This window comes from Chrysemys picta, chromosome 1 (assembly GCF_011386835.1).
Source record: "Chrysemys picta bellii isolate R12L10 chromosome 1, ASM1138683v2, whole genome shotgun sequence".
NCBI lineage: Eukaryota > Metazoa > Chordata > Testudines > Emydidae > Chrysemys > Chrysemys picta.
Genome location: NC_088791.1, coordinates 124633182 through 124656279, shown reverse-complemented (window position 1 = coordinate 124656279; position 23098 = coordinate 124633182). Strand labels below are relative to the sequence as shown.

General features: G+C 41.9%; 1 protein-coding gene across 3 annotated transcripts in view; it reads left to right on the top strand.

Annotated features, from left to right (window-relative positions):
• EFCAB6 (EF-hand calcium binding domain 6) overlaps positions 1–23098 on the top strand; it is a 160473-nt gene that overhangs the window by 81782 nt on the left and 55593 nt on the right. For all 3 annotated transcript variants that reach the window (XM_065569748.1, XM_065569759.1, XM_065569766.1), the window contains 7 exons: positions 1721–1792; positions 1940–2100; positions 5685–5852; positions 8356–8527; positions 11414–11528; positions 17457–17590; positions 22387–22622. In XM_065569748.1, coding sequence (XP_065425820.1) covers positions 1721–1792; positions 1940–2100; positions 5685–5852; positions 8356–8527; positions 11414–11528; positions 17457–17590; positions 22387–22622 — 1058 coding nt within the window. The remainder of the gene's footprint in view (positions 1–1720; positions 1793–1939; positions 2101–5684; positions 5853–8355; positions 8528–11413; positions 11529–17456; positions 17591–22386; positions 22623–23098) is intronic.

The window sequence follows — 23098 nt, the reverse complement described above, 5'->3', positions numbered from 1 at the left end:
AATATCTTCCTTTAGAACCACTACCATACATATAGTGAGGTTATATCCTGTATCTTTTGACCAGAATATCTAGTCAGTATGTCAGTTTCTTTTTGGGCTTACTGAATTATACTCAGAAGTAGTCTAATCTATAGTTTTCATAACTGCTTTATTATATTAGAGCAGTTCATAACATTTTTATTAGATCACTTTTAGGTTCACATTTATTCATCTGAATAAATCTTTATTTAGTTTTTGTTTTAAGCTGGTGTAGTTAGTGTCATTGGAAAGAATCAAAGAACCTGGCAGTGTCAAGAGATGCACTAGATGCACAAAAAGAGGTTCCTACTGAATAGTTTTGAATGGTGTGTATTGCTTTGAGAAAAGCTTTGATGTAGAACTGAAATAGACGGCATCCTGTACTGATGGCTCCAACAATAGATACATTGATTCATCCGTTCATGTCCCTTCTACCTATTCTTGAATTGAATAATAGTTGTGCTGAGAGTCTGGGTCACATTTTTATAATTATAAAACTGACATGTCGGAGGGGAAAAATATAAATACTGTCAAAGTGCAAATACTAATGGGTTATGCAAATGAATTTGGATGCTCAAATTAACTTATTTGGGTTCATTTTAGAGTTGAAATTCTACTGCCTACTTAGTGTTCTAAATAAAGTAAATTTTAGCATAAAGAAGGGCAGGCTAGAGAAATAGAGGGATCATGGCCATCCTGGGATAAGATACCAGCTGATAACCAGAGATAACCATGCTAGTTAGGACTTCACACTTGAAGTGTGATTCTGCTCTGAAGAGTGGGCCAGATTCTGACCTCTGTTGTGCCAATCTGTTGGTGCAAAGCAGCTGCAAAGCCAGCCTAGTCAAATACAAAGGCTCCACCCACTCATTTCCTAGGTGATGTAAAGCTGGCATAGCTGGCTCTGTAACACTCTGTCCTGCCCACTCTTGGGCATAGGGGAATTCTTTGGGGGCAGACCCAAAGGGAGGGGAGATTTTCTAGAATGCTGTGGTGCTCTATCATTCTCTGGCTGAGGGATTCTGTTGCAGCCAGATGAAAGTCAAAGCAGCTCTGAGGCAGATGCTAGTAGTGCTGAGAACCAAGATGGTCCCCAACTAGCCAAACCAGCTCCTCGCTGGCCCCAGGACTGGGGTATCTGAAAATGACATAAAGGCACCTTTGTCTCCCCTTGGATTTTGCACTGAACAGAGCTCAGCTGGATCTGAGTATTGACCCCAGTTACTCTGGAAAAATAAGGTCCCATGTGTCTGTTGCATCTCAGTAGTTCTTGTATTAAATGTACTCAGTTTACAAGTAAAAAGATGCTTTTATTCTAACTGCCAGTGCCACAAATGGAACCTGATCTATGTTCTGGGAACCAGATTCTGCGCTCACATTCACCTGTGCCATCCCTTTGTCTTCAAATTATTCCCTCAGAGACAGCTATCCAACTTGCAGCTCATCTGTCAATCTTAGCGACTTTTGCTTTGGAGAGTAACCAGCAGTAATATGTTGTTTTGTTATCAAAGTCAGTAGCTGTAACTTTTAATTCACAAAAGGAGCAGATCAGGGTAGTAAAGTGCCATTTTTGCATAGTCACTTTTCACATTAGAGCCACACTTTCAAACCCTGAGAATACATGTATTGGCTGACATTGTACACTACTTAGGAAACAGTGTGCTAAAAAGTTTTAATACAAATAACATTTTTTTTAAATTAGATGGGTCATAAATGGCTTAATGGAACAAAGGAAGTTAAGAAGCCACCTTCTCTTGTTCTAGCTTGGGATACTGTAAGTAATAATGAGGTTTATCTTCAGTAAGGGTTGATTTTCTGTAATTAAGGGGTTTATTTAATTTTTACTATATGATTACTGACATATGGCAATGTAACGCCACAGACATTTTTTATTTCAATGACTGCTATATTTGCATTTTAGGTGGAAGACATTCTTTCGGATAAAATCACAGAAAATTGGAAAGACTTCCACAAGGCTTTGCAGACCTGTGACCCTAAATGTACAGGCATTATTAGCAGAAATCAGCTAAGAAAAATTGTACATATATATTGTCCCTCTTTGTCCGATGAACAATTTACAAAGTAAGCTGCTGGCATCTGACTATTAATTTATGTAACTTTATTAACTTTCTCTCCATATGTTTCTAAAAAAGTGGTGTTTTGAATCTTGGGATACTTCAATTTGCCTTAAGCTTTAGAGAAAATAAAATGCCACCAGGCCAATCAGTAACCCCTATTCTGCAAGTGATCAGATTGCAAATCTCCTCTTTATTTCCATGGAAGTTCCATTAATGAAACACTGGCAAGATTGGGGCCATATGGTTCAAAGGATAATTTAAAAAGGTAAAACAAGCCCATTCCTCAAAGTGAAAATTGGGTGTGATGGAAAATTTATCTTTAAAAAAAAGTATTCATTGTTTCAAATGGAAATTAATAGAACTACCCACATTATCTTGTTGTAATATTCTACAGTAGTATCTTGTAATGAACAATTTGAGTGCCTTGATTTTAGGAGAACCCTTGTAAACTGGGACATGACATAGTCAACTGTCATTTTGATCATTGCCCAATTGATAACTACATCTCAATCTAAAAAACAATGAACATCCCAAATCACATATGTGTATGGAATCAAAATCTATATCTTGTAAAAGAGGAGTGAATTGTATTAGGCATTTTATTGCCGTGGCATGTCAGTCAGGCTATAATTGGCTCTAATTTGCTCTCCTACAAGCTCTAACATTCTTTACGTGCAGCCCTGTGATTCTCCAAAAGATGTGGGATTCTTTCCTACCTTTCAAAACATCATAGGAAAATCAAAGAAATCCGTGCCAGCCTGAACCTTGTGACCCAGTGTCCTGATGATCAGAATAAGTGAGGAGCAAACACAACAGCATCAATAGGAAATGGCTTTTAGAAAATAATTTTGATCTTGAAATATGAACGAGTACAAGTGTGATCACTGAGATAAAATTCCACTGCATCCATTTTCCTTTCTGTTAATTTTGTAGAGAAAACTTTGGGTGCCAGGCATGGGGTTAATAAAAGTCTGGCACCTAACTCCCTGAACACTGTATTAAAAATATACCCTTTTTGTCATCAGTCAGTTTTATGGCTCAGTGTTGTTTAATATATACAGATTGACCACTGATCATGAGCAATTACTTATCCTTCGAGTATTGGATAACTGGCTCTCATCATTCACACACTTCTCCAGATAATGTTTTTACGATTATTTTCAACCATTATTTGTGACAATGGGAGAGCTGTGCTCAGGGTGGAGTTCAGAATTACAACCAATTTAAATTCTAAATTGATTTCTACTTGAAGTTTCAACATCTTGTATCAGAAAATGATGTTGGGGAGGGAAAGCCCAAAAAAGAAAACCAGGAAAAAAAATCATCGTTAGGGTCTAATCCACCACCATTGCAGTCAATAGATATTTTGCCAGTGTCTTCAGTGGATACAGGACTTAGCCCTGAATGATTCATTCTGAAAGGTGCTGAGCACTAAGGCTACGATCCAACAATGCACATAAAAGCGTTTTAGTATGGTATCAGTCCCATTCAAGGGGACTACTTACATACTCAGAGGATGGCACTGCTAACATGGCCTAAATTGAGCACATGCTTATGTGCTTGTTGGATTGGGGCTAGAATGCTCAGAGCTTTGCAAGATCTGACTTTCTAGAAGCATTAGATGGGATGATTTTGCAATGACCTGATAGGCGCTGACGCAACATGACACAATGTATACCTGACAACAGTGTTTGACTTCCATTGTGGAGGGCATTCATGAGGCCTTTGTAGAATCTGTATAAATTCCACTTTCTAAGGATATTCAGTTGTACTAGCTATGGATAGTTTAAATATATTTGTGCAGCAAACACAGGCATGGAGCATAGGGAGACCAGATGTCCCATTTTTATAGGGACAGTCCCATTTTGGGGGATTTTTTCTTATATAGGCGCATATTACCCCCACCCCCGTCCCGTTTTTTTCACAGATGCTATCTGGTCACCCTAATGGAGCATGAACTCTCACTCAGCCCACACTTTGGTCCTGGTTCTGGAAAGCATCTTTATTCAGGACAGCACTTAAGCACATGCTTGAGGGCTATCCAGAATCAGGGCCTTTGCTGAGATGTTTATGTCCAGGCGCACCTCATCACACCAAAGAAGAAATTCAATTCTGAGGTTAAAATGAATGCACGTTTTATATTCAACAAGGTATTATTGCTATTGATGACTTATTTGATTGGGGTTTTTTTGTTTGTTTGTTTTAAGGGCTAAATAAGAAATGGGGATTCATTAAATTTGAAATCCATAGATGAAAACTTGCTTGGCAAATAATTTGCTGTTCATCTGGTATTCTACCAGACTTGGGCCTTATTCTTTAAAAAAAGATGCTTTTACTCACATCAGGCCACCAGTACACACATTTTTCAAATGGGGATTTAAGACCATCCTGGGAAAATATTGTGGGAAAAGATTATGCATAGAAACAGTGGATGGCACTGTTCATTCACAGCTCTAAAGAGGTTAGGGATGCAGTATTTTAAAATAATAAGTAAAATATAATTGACTCCTCTAAACATGCACAAATTGGACATATGACTGTCAAATCTGTGTCGGAGTTGTCATAACCAGACTGAGGATTTAACTCAGATGCTTTGGGGATGTTGCATTACACAAGGTTTTTGAGCAAGGCGATGAAGAGAATAAATTACATTCTGAATTCCAGTGTTTCGGCCACATCAGTCTTATTGATTTTAAATGATACTTCTGCTGTTGGGGGCTTCAGTTATAATTGGGCTTTTGGCACTGATGTGACTCATCCTGAGGCACTTGAGGACAATGCTGCTTTTAGTGAGGCAGAATGGTTGGCATGCCTGTCCCAGATGGCTTCCTGTGAGTTGACATTCAGACTGAGGAAGAGAAGGGACAATTTTTAAGGACATTTGGAAGCCTTTTGTAGATTACATTTCCAAGGCAGATGTGGTTCCTTAGTGTTTGTGTCTGAGTTCCATTTTCTATGTGCAGGATGAACTTATTTGGATGGAGCTGGTTGGATGGTGTTACAACATGGTGACTCCCTTTTCTCTCCATGATCCTTCCCCTCCCCCCACTCCTGTTATTGGTTTAGGGTAGCAGATTAGATTTATTAAAATAAAAAAATGTTTTGATTGGATTTATCACAAGGAGAGTGCTTGCTTGAGGGGGTGTTATATCTTAAGTTACAAGTCATTTTGTATCACAGGTTTGTTGGTCTGGTTTTAAATAAAAGTCTAAATGGGAAAAAATAACTATTTTGTAGACTAAACAGAATGCTGTGGATTCACAGTATAATACACTTTCATTCCCTTCCATTCTTTCATCTAAGAATCCCCAAAAGCTTTACAGACATGAATTGTCTCATAAAGCTAAATTGAGCTCTGTGCGCTGGGTATTAGTTTCCCCATTTCACAGATGAATAAAACTGAAGCACAGAGAGATCACCCCGTGAGTCAATGGCAGAGTGACCCCAGTCTCCTTCTCTAACCACTGGACACACACTGCCTCTATCTAGGAAGGAAGCTCATTATTTTGATAATCTTTGCCTTAAAATATGCATATTGTGCCTTACTCTCAACTGTGCACATTAATTTCAATTCTTTATTTTTTCTAGACTATGCCATAAATTTCAAGATATTTCTCCTGATGGGATCCTTTACAGGATGCTTTTGGAGAGCTTAGGAGTTGCTGTTTTACCGGGTGACTTAACTGGTATCAGCACACAAATCTCAAAGGGAAGTCAACAGAGAGAAGAAAAAAGACAAACAGATCTTTCAGAGAGGTACCGTGCAATGCTTTATCAATACAGATGATTCCCTATTAAAATTTAAAAATATTGATACCATTATAAAGGAAACTTCCAAAAAGACTGAGCATTTGCTCTATATGTCAAATGCTAAGTGTTGTCTTATGCAGAGCTCTGGGTCTATGCATAATCCCTAAGTAATCTGACCTCAATGTATTGCATCAGAAGAGCAAATGTATGGTTTATTCATCAAAATCTTTTGGACTCAAGTAAGAACTGTTGAACTTACTTCACATATTACAAAAGGGGTACATCCCACCAAGTCATCAGTGACTTTACTGATAAGCAAGGCTTTCAGGGTTTGTTTTTTCTAGACAGCATCTAAGGGCTGGTCCACACTAACCCCCCAGTTCGAACTAAGATACGCAATTTCAGCTATGTGAATAACATAGCTGAAGTCGAAGTACCTTAGTTCGAACTACAAAGTACTTACCGCGGGTCCACTCGCGGCAGGCAGGCTCCCCTGTCAACTCCGCGTACTCCTCTCGCGGAGCAGGAGTACCGGCATCGACGGTGAGCACTTCCGGGATTGATTTATCGCGTCTAGACAAGACGCGATAAATCGATCCCAGAAGATCGATTGCTTACCGCCGAACCCGGAGGTAAGTATAGACGTACCCTAAGGTATAGACTATGAATCTCTATGGAATCATTGAGACTTCATCTTTTGCGGTTGAGCATTCTCAGAGCTTCACAAATCAAGACTGATTTGATTCTGATTGCTGTAGCTTCTGTGTGCAAGGCTTCTCAGTCTATAGCATCATTGCATGCCTTTTTGTACTCAAGCTACAAGGATATTTGAGTCATCGATTCAACTTCTCTTCAGTTACTTGAAGCTTTGATCTATGTGGAAATACCTGTATAAGAGCCCGTGAAATCTTCCATAATGGGGTGGGGTATATTTCTCCACCAAAAAATGTGAGTTCAGCCTAAAAACTGTGAAAACTTCTGAGATCTTGCACAGATCTCCAGGTTCCTTGGTCCTCCACACTGGTAACACAACTCCAATGGGCTCCCTAAATGTTGTTAATCCCTAGGCTACATCCCTTAAAGGGGGTTCACCAGCAAGGAAGGAGTACGGGAAAGTTCATTCAGATTATGGCTATTCCATTGGGTGTCAGTGGGGACAATGCTTGCTTCTCTCCAGCCCTGTCTGGAAGTACAGTGAGCCATTCCTAGGGTTTGGGGAAAACAAGACATGCTGGAAGCAGTGTGGCTCTGTGGAAAAGGTGCACACCTGGAATTTAGGAAAGCTAAATTCTAGTCCTGGTGGTGGATGAAAAGCAAAGATTATAGAGTATAGCGTCAGAAAGCCTTGCTTATCAGCAAAGTCAGTCATCTTTACTTTCATCATTATGCATTTCAGAATTTCAAACATGTTAGATTTAATTTTCTATGTGAACTACTAGTGATACTTTATTTAAAAGCAGTTAATGAAAGTGTTTCATTAAAATATTTTAGTGCTAGAAGTTAAAATTTTAAGGTTATTATCAAGTTAAGGGAGTACTATAAAATATACTTAATAAATCTATAAAAAAATTAGACTGCTGAATATTCTGCATTTTGCTCAGACAGAAATATATGCCTTCAGACTTAACAAAAATAATTGTGTTAACTTACGTTTTCATGGACAATAGTAAATCCATAACAAATGTGAAATGGATGCAACCGGGACATATTACACACACTTTTATTGTACATCTTCTTTATCTTCAAAAGTTATTGCATATTTAATCATGAGTTATTTTAATGGTTTGCTGATGAAGATTGTAGTATTTCAAAGGGAGGGTTATATATTCTATGTCTGGGGATTTTTCTTTTAAGAACTGAGAAAGGATATGCTAATCCACTCATTGCACATAAAGGAAAAAAAGTGGAGGTTGCTTATTTGGGTTACTAGGAGTGGGAAGCTGTGAATCATGATGTTATATGACTATGTCCTATGGGCAGATATACAGAATATTACTGATGCCATTTCCAAAGACCACCAATTGTTGCACCTTTCCAGCAGGTGGTAAGACGACATTAGCCTGATTCATCTCCCTTTAAAGTCAATCAGACTTTTTTTGGCATTGGGTTGGGTCCCATGATGGTGGTTAAAAATGTTAATGGGTAAAAGTGGCTCCCCGGAGGCTGGGAAATCGGAAGATCCAAAATGAACTGGTAATCAGCTCCCATATTTAGATGTGAGTGGTCTCCAATTAAAAAATAAATAGCCTGTGGCAATATCATGCAATCAGTTTTTACAAACATCAGTTTAAACACGGGTTTCTGCTTAACAACTGATTGCACAATATGGCCGTTGGGATCTGCACGGGCCTTAATTTGTTCTCACTATAACTTTGTTTAGGCACAAAAAGAATATTTCTGGTGTTATTGTCCTGTTTATTGTTAAAATAATCCAGTTAATTATTGAATCAAATGTTTTAAAGTAGAAAACACAAGTGACTTGTTTTCATGTGCAATCTTTCAATTTTAGAATGAAACAGATTGAAGATCAAGCCAATAAGCATACCAAGAATAGAACTGTTGATGAAGTAATTGAAAGGCTCAAGGACAGTGTGATACAACAGGAAGCAACTATTAAAGACAGCTTTCTTGCCTACAACAAGCAACCAAATGGAAAAATTAGTAAAGATGATTTCCGGAAGGTAGGGGAAATGCTAGGTGTTTTTCTTTATCTTTTTGTTTTTCCTGGAAGGTGGTTTATTGTTTTATGGTGGTGCCTATTCACACACCTACAGCCAAGTCTCCAGGGCTGTTTCAGTCATTAACGAGCTGGAGCATGCTCACATGAGCTCCTTGTTAATAGCATCAAGAAGAATCAGCTTTCATTTGGAAAGAAAAAAAAGTCAATGTCTAGTTCCTTTCCTTGCAGAGATTGCCTGGAAAACCCAAACTGATTATGAATGTCAAAAAGAACATGCTGCTAGACTCCATCTCTGCAGCAGGTGGCTGGGGAATTTATAGAACCAGACTCCAACCTACCACACACCTTCTCTGTAAAATGAGTTAGTTACATCTGAGGTGCATCCCAAAATTTTTTTTTAGTTAGCCATCACCAAAATCCTTATGCCCCATGCATTGTGGTGGGAACACATCACAGCTGAGATAAATTGAGTACCTTTGGGTGGAGAAAGGCAGCAAAACATTGTTTGCAGGCAAACCAAAAATTCCAGTGCTGGTCCTGTTTGTTAAAATTTTAATCCTCTCCGAAGTGAAGACCAAGCTGGCTGCTGCTATGTGTCAATAGCAAAAAGCATTATATAAGTACATTAAGCACATAAAACAATTTTCTATGGTTATAGAAGCTGAAGTCCCTTCTTATCTTCAAGTCAGGTTTGAAGTACATTAATGAAGTGATCCAGGAATCTTGCACAGTTGCTTCCTGTGCTATTCCATTCACGATCATAGTACTCCAAGTATTAGTGCTGTGAAAATATATATTTAAATTGGGTATGCAGATTCTAAAATACTGTGGCTGAAAGGCTTAATGAGCCTTAATTGAGGCTTAATTGATAAACACCATATACATACAGTAATGTACTGATTATTAATCTGAATAAAAATATAGGGTGAGATTTTGTGCTGCACCACTGAGAGGCCTTAGGGAGGGCGGACAAAGATGGCTTTATGCCACCTTTGAACTCTTCACATGCAGCCACCAGTGCAACAGCCAGCCAGTGGGTTGGTCTAAGTTACAACAGCCTGTCCTGAACTGCCCATGGCTAGCAGTGCTGCCTGAATCCTCCTAGCTCTGTGGCCCCACTCCCTCCTGCTCCTGACTTTGTCCTAGCATGCCACTGCTCTGAGACTTGCACATGCAGTGCCTGTGTTGCAGGAATTTCCCCCCGGCTAACTAAGGACCTTTTAGGCCATATAAAGGCCTTAGAAGGAGGGGAGAATCTCTCCTCTAGTGTGCATTTAAAAACTGACTTTAGTTAATCAGATTTTATTGTGCTCACCACAGTGACTAATATGCTCCTATGGTTATTAGATTTTTTGGCAGTTTTTGATAGTGTGGATCAGCAGACCTGGGTACAGCACTTGGGTGCTAGAGGATTAATACGACTGGGGCTATCTTGAACTGATTTAGATTTTTACCTGTGAGTGCTCCCAATTGGTTTTGCTTGGTGAATTTTCAGTACTACTAGGATTGTATGTGATGTTCTTCAGGGCCTGTTGTAGCTGGGATTACGTGTCACTCCCTGTATGTTGCCTCTTGAAGAGATTTAGGACTGATATGAATTTGCAGTGGTGCAGATTTTCATTCTCTCCAGACTTAAAGAGAAAAAGTATTGCCAAAGTTTGCTGATGGGTAGAAACTGGCTGAGATTAAATACCAGCAAAAATGGAAATTATCCTGATTGGGTCAGACAGGAGAAATTATGGGAGAGGCATTCCCTTGGGCCTCCTCCAATTAGAAGGGGAGGTACTTCTGACTGCTAGTGTGGGCAGAGTCTGCACATTGTCTTTATCCAGATGCTGATTTGGAAGAGCAGGGGGGAGATAGCTGTGGTGAAAACAGGATTTACCATGTCAGTGAGACCTTTAAAAAATAGCAGCACAGCTCCCTTAGGACTTCTTATGAGACGAGGTTTACCTTGGTTTGCCAGTAAAAATTTCATCTCCCATCAGTGTGCAGAATGCTGTGCACTTCTTCATCTGGCTGCTCTCCTCCTCCCAGCGGTGGATGTATTTCTGTGATTCTATGTGTGCATTGCAGAAGTGCTCTGAAATGAGAGGTGCTAAGTAATTGTAAAATGTTATTTCTTTGTCTTATTGTTAATAATAATAATAATAATTAATAATTAATGCATGTATTAAGAATAAAATTGCAGCCTTGCCTCCCACATGCTGTTCTGTGCTACATACCTTTGGGACATTGGCTTTGGATTACTGCAGTGTGTTCTACAATGTGGTACCTAAAAGGCTTATTTTGTTGCCTGGAGCTAATGCAGCAGTATGATTAACATTACTGGTAGGCAGAGGGAACTCCACCTACCTGCTGCTTTTTTCTTTGCATTAGCTGTCTGTGTGAAAGTTGGATTTAAGGTTTTGGTATAACACTGAAAGCCCTTAATTGACTGTTTTACTAACCTCACTGTTCTTCTGACACCTTACAGATTATGTATGCCTCTTTTAAGGGTTGTTAGTACACAAAGAATAAAGAACAAAAATAATCATATATCTGCACCCATTTGTGCTACCATCAGATCTCATAAGCTAGGCAGGTTCAGGCTTCATGAATATTTGGATGGTATATTTGGAACTCTCACCTGCTGAAGGATGTGGTTCCTCTTATTAAATTTATATCTAAGTACTATAATTTCAACTCTATATAAACCATGGTTACCATAAATATAAAGAGAAGAGGTAAATGTTCAGACCTATCCAAGTTTAGCTATGTAATCAAAACCCCATACAGTCCTTTGAAAATGTACACCAAGGAGCCCAGACATTTATTTGAAAGGATGGCATGTAAGGAACAAACATTTTCTTATTTCCCTTTTGTTTTGTTTTTTTCACTTTGACAGGTGTTGGAAGATCATGGGATGCCAATGGATGATAGCCAGTTTAATCTACTGACTGAGAAATTAGGATTCCCAAATGGAGGGCTGAGTTATCTTGATTTTGTAGCAGTATTTGAAGGTAGATGAACATTAATGACAATCTTACATAAAACAAATCTTTCATGGACTTTTCTCTCTCAATATTGTAGAGGGCCATTAGGTGGGTAATTGAGAAGATATAGACCACGTTGTGGTCAGGATGCTACATATCCCTGTCACTCCTGATCCAGCCAAGCTGTTGATCATCTAACCCAGTATGTGAGTGAGATTGGAACATGAATGAGGGTGAGCTGGTTAAAGCTCAGTACAGATAGGACTGAGATGATAATTGTAGGGTGTGGAAAGCAACCAGAAGAGGCTGATCTCTCCCCCTTTGATTGAGGGTGGCTCCCATTATCCATTAGTTGAGCTCAGAATCTTAAGAGCTTTAGTATTGGCACCCCAGTTGCTGTTGGATGATTTTACAGCAGTATGGTCCAAGAAGGCTTTTTTACCACTTGAGCCTGGCCAAAAGATTGCAACCACTTCTTTCAGATATGGAACTCTGTACCATGATCCATTCCTTTGTCACTTCAGGACTGGATTACTGCAATCTGCTTTATGTGGAGCTACACTTCAGGTCAACCTGAAAATGTAAACTGGTGCAAAATATAGTGGCTTGCATATGGTGCTTCTCAGTGATAGCACATGTCCCTGGTGCGCCATGATCTGCACTGCTATCTTTTGGTTTGTGGATTGAATTGAAGGTATTGCTTTTAATTTATAAAGCCATAAATGGCTGGGGACCTTGTTACTTGAGAGACTTCCTCTCCTCTCCTGCCATAATGCCACTGTTGTGATCAGCAGAGGTGCTTCAGCTGGATCCCCCTTCATTTAAAAGAAAGGGGCTGGAAGTAGAACTTGCTCCATGAAAAACACTCCGCTTTGAAACAGGCTTCCCCCTGATCTGAGATAGCCGAAATCGGTTGACCTTAAGTGCGTGCTGAAAGGCACATCTATATGCAGAAGCTGCTGCAGAAGGGGGCTGTTGAGGGAAATTAGAATTGTAGTAGGAAGCAGAATGTGGAGTCTGCTGGAGTTTAATTTCATTTGTTTTATTACAGGGGTGCCCAGAATCTTGGAGAGGCAACCCTTTTTATTTGTTGTGTGCATCTCAATAAACCAGTAAAGTGTAGGCAAGGATTGTATCAGTCATTGCTTTCGGTATTACCTGATGGGGGTTATAATGTACCTCAGCTATAATAAATGTTCTAAGCTCAGGAACAAACTTTAACAAAATTTCATCTATATTTGGACTGATTTTGTATAGCTTTTGTTCTGTCCAAATTTAAAGTTTATTTTTTAATGTAAAAAGTGTGTTTATCAGTAATATTATTAATAATAATTCATTATTAGGGCCCTACCAAATTCATGGTCCATTTTGGTCAATTTCACAGTCAGAGGATTTTAAAAATCTTAAATTTCATGATTTCAGCTGTTTAAATCTGAAATTTCACAGTGTTGTAACTCTAGGGATCCTAACCCCAAAGGGGATTGTGGAAGAGTCTTAGGGTTATTGTAGGGGGGGCGCTGTATTGCCACCCTTCTGTGCTCCTGCCTTCAGAGCTGGGTCCTCTGCCAGCGGCCACTGCTCTCTGGCCACCCAGCTCTGAAGGCACCGCAGAAGTAAGGGTGGCAATACTGTGACCCCCCTACAATAAATTTGCAACCCTCCCGCTGCCCTCTTTGGGTTGGGATCCCCAGTTTGAGCAGGAGCGTCGCCAGCTTTTTGCCGCCCTAGGTGGCGGAAGGTCCCGCCCCCGAAATGCCGCCCCCGACAGAGGCAGCAGAAGGTCCTGCCCCCGAAATGCTGCCCCCGACAGAAGCGGCGGAAGGTCCTATCCCCGAAATACCGCCGACGACTGGGGCGGTCGAAGATCCGGCTGCCGCGGTCGCTGCCCCCCAAATGTTAGCGCCCTAGGCGACCACCTAAGTCGCCTAATGGGTTGCGCCGGCCCTGAGTTTGAGAAACATTGGTCTCCTCTGTGAAATCTGTATAATATATAGGGTAAAATACAAAAGACCAGATTTCACAGGGGAGACCAGATTTCATGGTCCGTGATGAGTTTTTCATGGACGTGAATTTGGTAGGGCCTTATTCATTATTATTGTAGTGCCCATAGGCGCCACCTTTCACTGGTGCTGGAGGGGGCTCACGCCCCGCCCGGAGCACCCACAGAGTCGGCGCCTATGGTAGTGCCTGGAAGCCCCAGGGAGGGATCAAGGTTCCACTGTGTTTGTACACAACATGTACACGGCACAAACATATCATGAGGAGATGGTTCTTGCTACAAAGAGCTTGCAATCTAAGGCTTGGTCTACACTACCCCCCCTAATTCGAACTAAGGTACGCAACTTCAGCTACGTGAATAACGTAGCTGAAGTTCGAAGTACCTTATTTCGAATTAGTTCAAACTTACCTTGGTCCACACTCGGCAGGCAGGCTCCCCCGTCGACTCCGCGGTACTCCTCTCGGCGAGCTGGAGTACCGCAGTCGACGGCGAGCACTTCCGGGTTCGACTTATCGCGTCCAGACTAGACGCGATAAGTCGAACCCAGAAGTTCGATTTCCAGCCGTCGAACTTGCCGGTAAGTGTAGCCAAGGCCTAAGTAGTAATATGATGTGTCCTGCTAGGATCACTAGTTTCGCATTCTTTAACCTGATTTTTGTTGCCATTCTTGGCAATTGGCTTTTCTCAGGGAGATAGAGAAGGTGAATATCTACATACTGTAGGGATAGACTCTGTCACCCTGACAACCTCACTCCATCTGCAGGCAGATTGATTTCAGGGCAACATGAGCAAGGGTAGCAGAATCTGGTCCAGACAAGAAACAATCATATAGTTCATTTTCCCAGGCAACAGTTAGATCCAGGAGCAATAGGTGAAACATGAGTGTCATAGGTAATTACTCCTTCCTACTTTCTTTTATATATTTTTCTCTTACTTTTCTGCTTTAGTTCCAGATTTTCTGGGTGAAATCCTGACCCCACTGAAGTCAATGGGAGTTTTGCCATTGACTGCGGTGGGGCCTGTTTCACCTGTATTATGACTTTTTTTTTGATCATTTTTCTCAAAGGTGTACAATTCTGATTTCTGCACTGCTAGAAGTTGCCATTATTTCACCTGGCTTTAGATATAGAAGAAGGGGAAGAATTGACTTGTAGCTGGCTGATGCAGTATTAAGGCATTCCTTGTATCAGCCCTAACATTCATAATTTTGACCTTGTCCAACCATCTGTCCATCAGAACATCTTATACTGGCTCAAAGAGCCTAGTAAAATATGCCTGAAAGCAAGGTAACATCTGTACGATCAAAGTAAAACTGGACATATTCGCTAGAGCAGTGTTGCAGTGATTTAATCAGGAGTCTTGTGGTATTTGGTCTTTTTCTTAAGGCCCCAGTTCCTGGGAGTTGTGAGAATCTCTACTTTCATTTTTAAAAAAAGTTACCAATCATCATAGTTGCAGAGGAAAATTACCCAGATTTTACATAGAGGTTTAAAAAACAGAAGGCAGAGAAAAAATGAATGTATTATTTTATTAAAATATGATTTTAAGTCAATCTCATAATTTTGGGGGGGAAATGATTCTTGGGTTTTGAGCACTTGCAGTTAGAAATACTATTGATATCTGGCATTATCCTACTTTCTTTATGTAAGTAAAACTCCCATTGACTTTAGTGAGATGATATCTTCAGTAGGAATGTTGCCTGAATGAATAGTGCAGGGTCAGGTCCCAAAAGACTGGATGTGTATAAAGCAGGGGGAAAGCAGGGGATAAAAATGAGAATCATAGAAATGTAGGGCTGGAAGGGACTTTGAGAAGTCCAAGTCCAGGAAACAGAAAGGCCCACAGTGGATGGCTTTTGATGGTTTGTTTGCGGGAGGGAAGGATAGTGTTTTTGATATTTCCGAGTTATTTTTGTCCTCATGTCTGTGTCTCAGTGGGTTAAAATACATATAGATTTTAAAAAGAAAAGAAGTACTCTGTTGGGAGGTTCTGTTTATTTAACTGATTAATAAGAAAAATTTTGAGGGGGAAAATGTCAGGACATACATTTTTCTGTATAAGTTTATCTCATTTTTAAAGTTCAAGTGAAACAAAAATACTTTGAAATTATAAAACATATGAGGAATTTGTTGAACATATGGATGATGATGAACCTACAGGTCTGCTACAGTATTTAATCTCCTGGTGAACTACTTTTGTATCATTGGGTCTTCTGGTTTCGTGATTCTGAAAGGCCAAAACCTATAGGTTGTGATCCTGCAACACCCCACTTGTGTGCAATCCTTTTGACTTTAATAGAATTATTCATAGGAGAAAGGGTTACAGGATCAATCCCTTACTTAGGTATATTATATATATGCCTAAGTATATATATATATATATCAACACAAACAAAAAAAATTGCGTATACGTTCAGTTATACAGAGTGTATCTATGATGACAGTGTGTATCTATATCTAGCGAGAGAGAATACATGGCAGCATGGTATGGGAAGGTTTAATTAACAAGAGTTTGTTCTCCAAAACAAGTGCCAATAAAACCTTTCCACCTCACTGCACTGCCATCTATTCTGTATATGCCACTAATGTTGCAGGAAAACTATTTTTAAAATGCTTTAGAGAGTTAAAACATGTTATTTAGACTATTTTTCATTTCCCTCTCTCGTAAACCAGATACCTTAGTTACCATGAGTCCAGCTGCACAGGGAACAGAAGGAGCTATAATAACCTGTAACAGTGACTCAAAATAGCTTTTCTATTGCCTAAAAATATCATGGCCCTTCCAGGATTTAGAAGTAAATGTAGTGTCCCTCACTAGGAAGCTGGCAGTCTCCTCTTCGTGATCTTTCAGGGCTGTGAGATTATAGACATAGAAAAGCTGGCACTTGTGCAGGATTGAATCTCACCTGCCCTGGCCCTCAGATGCGGTAATTTGGGGGGCGAAATTCCACAGTTGGGCTGAGAAGGAAGAAGTACTTTGCTGTCAGATTTATTTAGTTGCTCGTGGCTGTTTGAAGCTACTGAAGGTTTGGGTATGTTAGAATGACTTCAAGGGAGATGGGTTAGTGTGCAGTGAGTGGGCGGTGGTGGTGCAGTTGAAAATGGGTCACAAATTCATTTCTGTGGCACTTTCTGCAGCAATGCAGAACCTGTGTTCCTTCTCACGCAGGGTGTGTCTAGACTGGACCTGGAAGGTGTCATTTCCATCTCAGGTAGATATACCCATGCTAGTTCCAATTGAGCTAGCATGCTGCTAAAAACAGAAGTGTAGCCGTCGCAGCAGGAGCAACTAGACAGGCTAGCCGCCCTGAATACAATCCCGTCTGAAACCCCCTAAGTATGTACTCGAGGCAGCTAGCCCTTCCCGACGCTTGCACTGCCACAGCTATACTTCTATTTTTAGCATGCTAGCTCAATCCCAGCTAGCATGACTCTGTGTACCCGAGCTGGAACCTACATCTTCCAGTGCCAGTCTAGACATACCTTCAGACAGGCAAGATGAAGACCAGTCACAGCTCTCCTGGACTCCATCCTCTCCTCCAGTTTGATACCATCCTCATTCAGAGCAATACTCAGGAACCAAAGAAGGCTAAAGTAAAAGCAAAAAACAATAACAGAAAGTTCCACCTCAACTGTGCCTTCTGCACTAGAGCTTACCCACGGGGGCCTGGAGGTTTTTTTTGTTGTTTTGTTTTTGCTTTCACTGGAAGAAACCACTGTACCATTGAATAAAGCAGGAGCTGAGGCAATTTCTGTAAATCAGATGGACATTTACTAATACTGTATACAACTAAGGAAGTATGTAACGTGTGAAGCCTAAAGAATGTGATAGGGTTTTTAAAACAATGTATTGTATATGATAAATAAATAAGACAACTCCATTGGTCCAGTTTGTTTAATACTAAAGAAAAAGATATTCAAGTCACAGATTGCTTTACTCTGCTTTAATTATTTCAGATCCCAGACTGAATGGACCAGGAGCTACATTATATTGCAGTCCAAACCACCGAGTAAATAGCACTAAATTTCACTACATGACTGCTGAAGAATGTCTAAGTCAGTTTAATGATAAACTGATGGAAGGATATGGGGTAAATAAATGCAACTGTTGATTATTTTTGACAATATAGCTAGTTATGTTAAAAATATTTGTTGTATTTTTAAGTGGAGTTGTCAGAAAAGTGACTCTATAAAAATGATATTGGGGTTCAATGTTTATTCTCTTTCAGTGACTTCCAGAGCAAACATACCGTACTCAGTTTACAATTCAAAAGCTGATTTTCTAATTGCTATCCCTGCAAACTCTTCTTGGAATCTGAAACCCAAAATATTTTTTCTAATTCTTTTATTGTCACTACTAGTAAAGACCGTGCAACCAGAATCGGAACAGACATGTTGATGGTCCACAAAGAACAAAGTCCAGACGAATCTTCCATATCTATATTGATTTAGCACTGCTACAAATAAAAAACTTTTTTATTGGGAAAATAAAAGCAGTTTTTTATATACCCTCTTTTTCAGCTATAGCCACAGTTTAAGAAAATATTTATTTACATTTCAACAAAAGTAAACAGCTCTTCTGCACTTCTTAGACATGTGAGTAGCCCTGTTAGTGTGATTACTAACAGGAGAAAAGATCAGACCCATGAGGCCTAAAGATTTCAATGAGCAAGAAAGCAGATTTTTCCAGAGATGACACCAGTAAAAATCTAGAGGTCCTGGAAGAAAGCACTGGTCTCACAAGGAATTGAAATCAAACAGCTTATTATTAAAATGACATTAAAAAACAAAGGTAATTGGTGAAAAGTGCCCCGTTGGATAGGAGCCCACCATGCCCCATCATTATTGGCTGATGCACTGACCAGTGGCAACACAGCATTGTATCCTCTTGTTAGGACTTGATGCAATCAAGAGCTGGCTGCTGCCATGATAGGAGTGTAGGGCTATTCTCATGGCCAGCCACTGAATATAGACAGGGCATTGTGACAACAGCACAGAACTACTGGGCCAAATCAGATTTTCTGCTGATGTGTATATAGGCAAAAAACAATGGAGCCGTGCTCATTTAGACCATCCTAGCATCTGTCCCGCCGTCATGGTATTATTGTGGTAAGAATTATTTCCTTTTCTACATTTACTTTTTAATTGTTAAATAATTATCATTCAAATTTATCAGTTGAAATCCTAACATACACATGTATAGAATAAGAGAAACGATCATTTCTTTTAGCATTTGCAAAACAAAAGAATATTTAATCATTATCCTTTTGCTGAATTCAGTTCCATCTGTTCTCCTGGCACGACTAATACACCAATATTCAAAGATCCTATGTTTAGACCAACTAAAGCACCCCGTGGCAAGGCTGGCCATTCTTCGAGTGATTGCTCATGTGTATTCCACAATAGGTGTGTGTGCTCGCCAGGTGCACTGGTACCGGAAGTTTTTCCCCTAGCAGTATCCGTAGGGGAGCGTCCCAGCAACCCCTGCAGTGGCACCTCTATGGCGCGGTATAAAGGGAGCTGCGTGCTCCCCCCACCCTCAGTTCCTTCTTGCCGCCAGTGAAGATGCATCAGAACTGCTCTGCTCCAGCTTGTCTGTGGCTTTCCTCTTGAAGTCTTGTTCGTTCATAGTTAGTAGAACCTGTAGTTAAAGTAGTTTAGATTAGTTTAGTTTAGTGCGCCTGGGTCGGGGCATGCCCCGTGCCCCGTGCTTTAAGTCGTGTGACACTTGCAGGGAGCCGATGCCAGTGAGTGACCCACATGCGGACTGTTTATACTGTCTGGGGAAAACCCATCTCAGCGATGGCTGCAAGATTTGCAGATCTTTCAGGCCTCGGACCAAGAAAGAAAGGGACATTTGGTTTCGAGCCATTCTGATGGAGTCAGTGTTGACCCCGACTCCGGTGCGCTGCTCCAAGTCGGTGCCGGGTACCACGGTGTCGGTGCGCAGGGTTCCTTCAGTGCGTTCCACCAGTTGGCACCACTCCCCATCCACGGGGCATGCCAAGAAGGCTAAGAAGAGGTCTTCTCCACCGAGGCACCGGAGGAAGACTTGAGGAGAGACTTGACCCACGTTGGGCAGTTCTCAGTCCCCGTCGGCCTCTATGCCTCCAACTCAGGTTGAGCGGAGGAGCCCGGCCCATTCGACGCAGGCTTCCCTGGATGCCCAGTGCCCTCCATGCCGGGACATTATGTCTCTGCGGTACCAGGGGCACCACTACCGTTGGCTCCCCAGTCCAGAGGCAAGCCACCGCTTGGATCTCCGCAGTCACTGCCTGATCGGTACTGTTCACGGTTGAGGGAATGTTTTCGATGCCGTTCACTGCTCAGCAACCACTCCGTGCGCAGTCCACGCTGATCCCCATCGACCCCCACCAGGTTGTCTGGCTGGGTTCCGACTGACAGGGGTTCCAGGCACCACTCTGCCTCGAGGGACCATAGACCTCACAAGCGGAGTGGGTCACGTCGAGACTGAGACAGACGGCACCGGAGGTCCTCGTCTCCGAGAGGCTATCCTAGCCCGTCGCGATACGGGCGTTGATGCCATTCCTGTTCATCATCTCGCTCCAGGACTCTGCCGTGGCACCGCTCCTGCAGTCCTGGACGTCAATCGCTGGCACCTTGCTGTCGTGGATCAGCCCGCCGGAGCCAATCGCAGAGCAGCTGCTATGTCGCGATCACGGTCTCATGGTCGGCACCGTTCCTGACGGCACTGCTCCTCCTGGCCCAGGGACAGCAGCAGGTTGTATGTCAGCCCGGCCTCCCTTCGTAGCCGTCAGTCAATGGGACAGGCTAGTCAGGCTGAACAGCCTGCTCCGCTAGTGCCACAGCAGGTGCAGTGGCACCCGGCACCGTGGTACCAATGGACCCTGTGGCCGCTGACGCAGCCCCCAGTGGGGGCTCACTTGGTGGCTGGAACCTCGGAGAGACCATCGGCCTCCCTCTCCCAGAAAGAAGTCGGTGGGGCGTGCATCTTCAGTTCCGCGCCCAGAGGGCGACCAAGTGGTGGGGCCTCCGGTACCGGTGGGTACGCAAACTACCGCACCCGCATCCTCATCCTCCCCTGATGAGGCAATTACTGCCCCTTCTTCCTCTGTTCCGCAGGAGGACTCTAAGGCCCACCAGGAACTATTGAAAAGGGTAGCATCAAGCCTCAACCTTCAGGCCGAGAAGGTGGAGGAACCCTCGGACTCCCTCTTCAATGTCCTATCAGCTTCGGTACTGGGCCCTCCCTCTCCATGAAGGGGTAGCAAAAATTTCAAATGCCTTGTGGCAAACCCCGGCTTCCTTGCCCCCCATCTCTAAGAGGGCAGAACGGAAGTACTTTGTGCCCGCCAAGGGGCATGAATACCTGTACACCCACCCTGCCCCCAAATCCCTTGTGGTTGAGTCAGTCAACCGCAGGGAGAGGCAGGGCCAACCAGCCCCTACTCCGAAAAATAAAGACTCAAGGAGGCTGGACTTATTTGGGAGAAAAGTTTATTTGTCCTCGAGTTTCCAGTTAAGGGTGGTGAACCATTGGGCTCTCCTGGGTCAGTATGAGTTCAATTTGTGGGGCTCTCTACCCAAATTCGAGGACTCCCTCCAGGAGCATGACAGGAAAGAGTTCAAAGCTCTGGCCTTTTACCTGGAGGGGACTAAGCCATTCAGGAGGTCTTCGTAGCTGTTCATCGCCTCGGCCGAACGCATGAGGAGTCAGCCGATCTCCACTCAGCGACTCTCCAACTGGATCACCTCATGTATCTGTACCTGTTATGACCTGGTGGGAATCCCTCCGCTGTCTATTGTGACGGCACACTCGACTAGGGCGCAAGCCTCATCGGCTGCCTTTTTAGCCCATGTCCCCATTCAGGACATTTGCAGGGCTGCCACATGGTCTTCCGTTCACACATTCATCTCGCATTATGTGATCGTCTCCCAGACCAGGGAAGACGCCGAGTTCGGCAGCGCTGTGCTCCATCCTGAGAGTCTGTAAACTCCTACCCACCTCCAACAGATATAGCTTGGAATCACCTATTGTGGAATACACATGAGCAATCACTCGAAGAAGAAAAGACAGTTACCTTTTCCGTAACTGGTGTTCTTCGAGATGTGTTGCTCATGTCTATTCCACATCCCGCCCTCCTTCCTCTCTGTCGGAGTTGTCTGGCAAGAAGGAACTGAGGGTAGGGGGAGTGCACAGCCCCCCTTATACTGTGCCATGGCGGCGCCACTCCAGGGGTCGCTAGGTGTGCTCCCCTCCGGGTACTGCTAGGGGAAAAACTTCCGGCACCGGTGCATGTGGTGAGCACGCACGCCTATTGTGGAATAGGCATGAGTAACACATCTCAAAGAACACCAGTTATGGAAAAGGTAACTGCCTTTTCTATAATAAATGATTTCTGAAAACTTATAACTTTTAAATTCACTCTGATATTTTTTACCCATTTTAATGGAGGGAAACAGTTCTGGAGGGACATTCATTTTTGAAAGGTCTCGTCTCATAATGGTTTCATCTAAGTGTGTGACAAAAAAATAGAAATAAGGTGTTTTTTCATTATAGAGTTGATGGGAGCCAGGATCCAATTGGCCATATGTATAGATGGCTTGCAGATTGGCTCCCAAGTAGTACATCAGTTCTGTACTTGTTTGTAATGAGGGGGGATAGGACTTCAGTTAATTTAGGGGCAATGATAGAATATTTTACATTAGCTTTATATGTGAAGTAGGTTGACAATGTAGAGTCTTGTAAGGAGGTGTTATATACCATCAAACTGCCTTACTATATTTTGCCTGTTGTCAAAATAAATCCGTAATGAATATTCAGTGTTTGTATTTTGAAATTTATAACTAATGTGTTTTATCTGAAAGTTCAAGCATTGACATTCAGTTAAATATTCTTTGTTAGGACACCTACTCTGCCTTTCGTAAAACAGATAGTAACCGTGATGGTATCATCAACATGCTTGATTTTCGACACCTCCTGGAGAGCTTTGTGTTCATCCTTACAGATGAGGAGTACTCACGCCTACTTGGTATATTGGGCATGAACCTGAACTCTACATTAAATTACCAGGAATTCCTTCAACTGTTCCAGACCCAAGAAACAAAAGAGGCACATCCTTGGCTGAATCCATCTCACAAGTAAGAAGGACAGCAATGTTATAGTATGTATACTGATTGTCTACATTTATACAAGTTAAAATCATAGAAATGTAGGGCTGGAGTTCTCCCTATGTGCTGAGGCAGGGCCAAATATACCTAAACCATCCCTGACAGGCATTTGAGTAACCTTTTCTTTAAAACAGTTTGTTTAGTGTTTGTCTAACCTGTTCTTAAAAATAATGGGGATTCCACAGTCTCCCTTGGGAACCTATTCTAGTTCTTAAATATCCATATAGTTAGAAAGTTTTTCCTAATATCTAACCTAAATGTCCTTTGCTGCAGATTAAGTTAATTATTTCTTATCTGACCTTCAGTAAGAATGGAGAACAATTGATCACTGTCCTCTTTATAACAGCTCTTAACATATTTCAAGACTGTTATCTGGTCCCCCCATGCAAGTCTTCTTTTCTCAAAATGAAATATACCCATATTTTTAACCTTTCCTCATAGGTCAA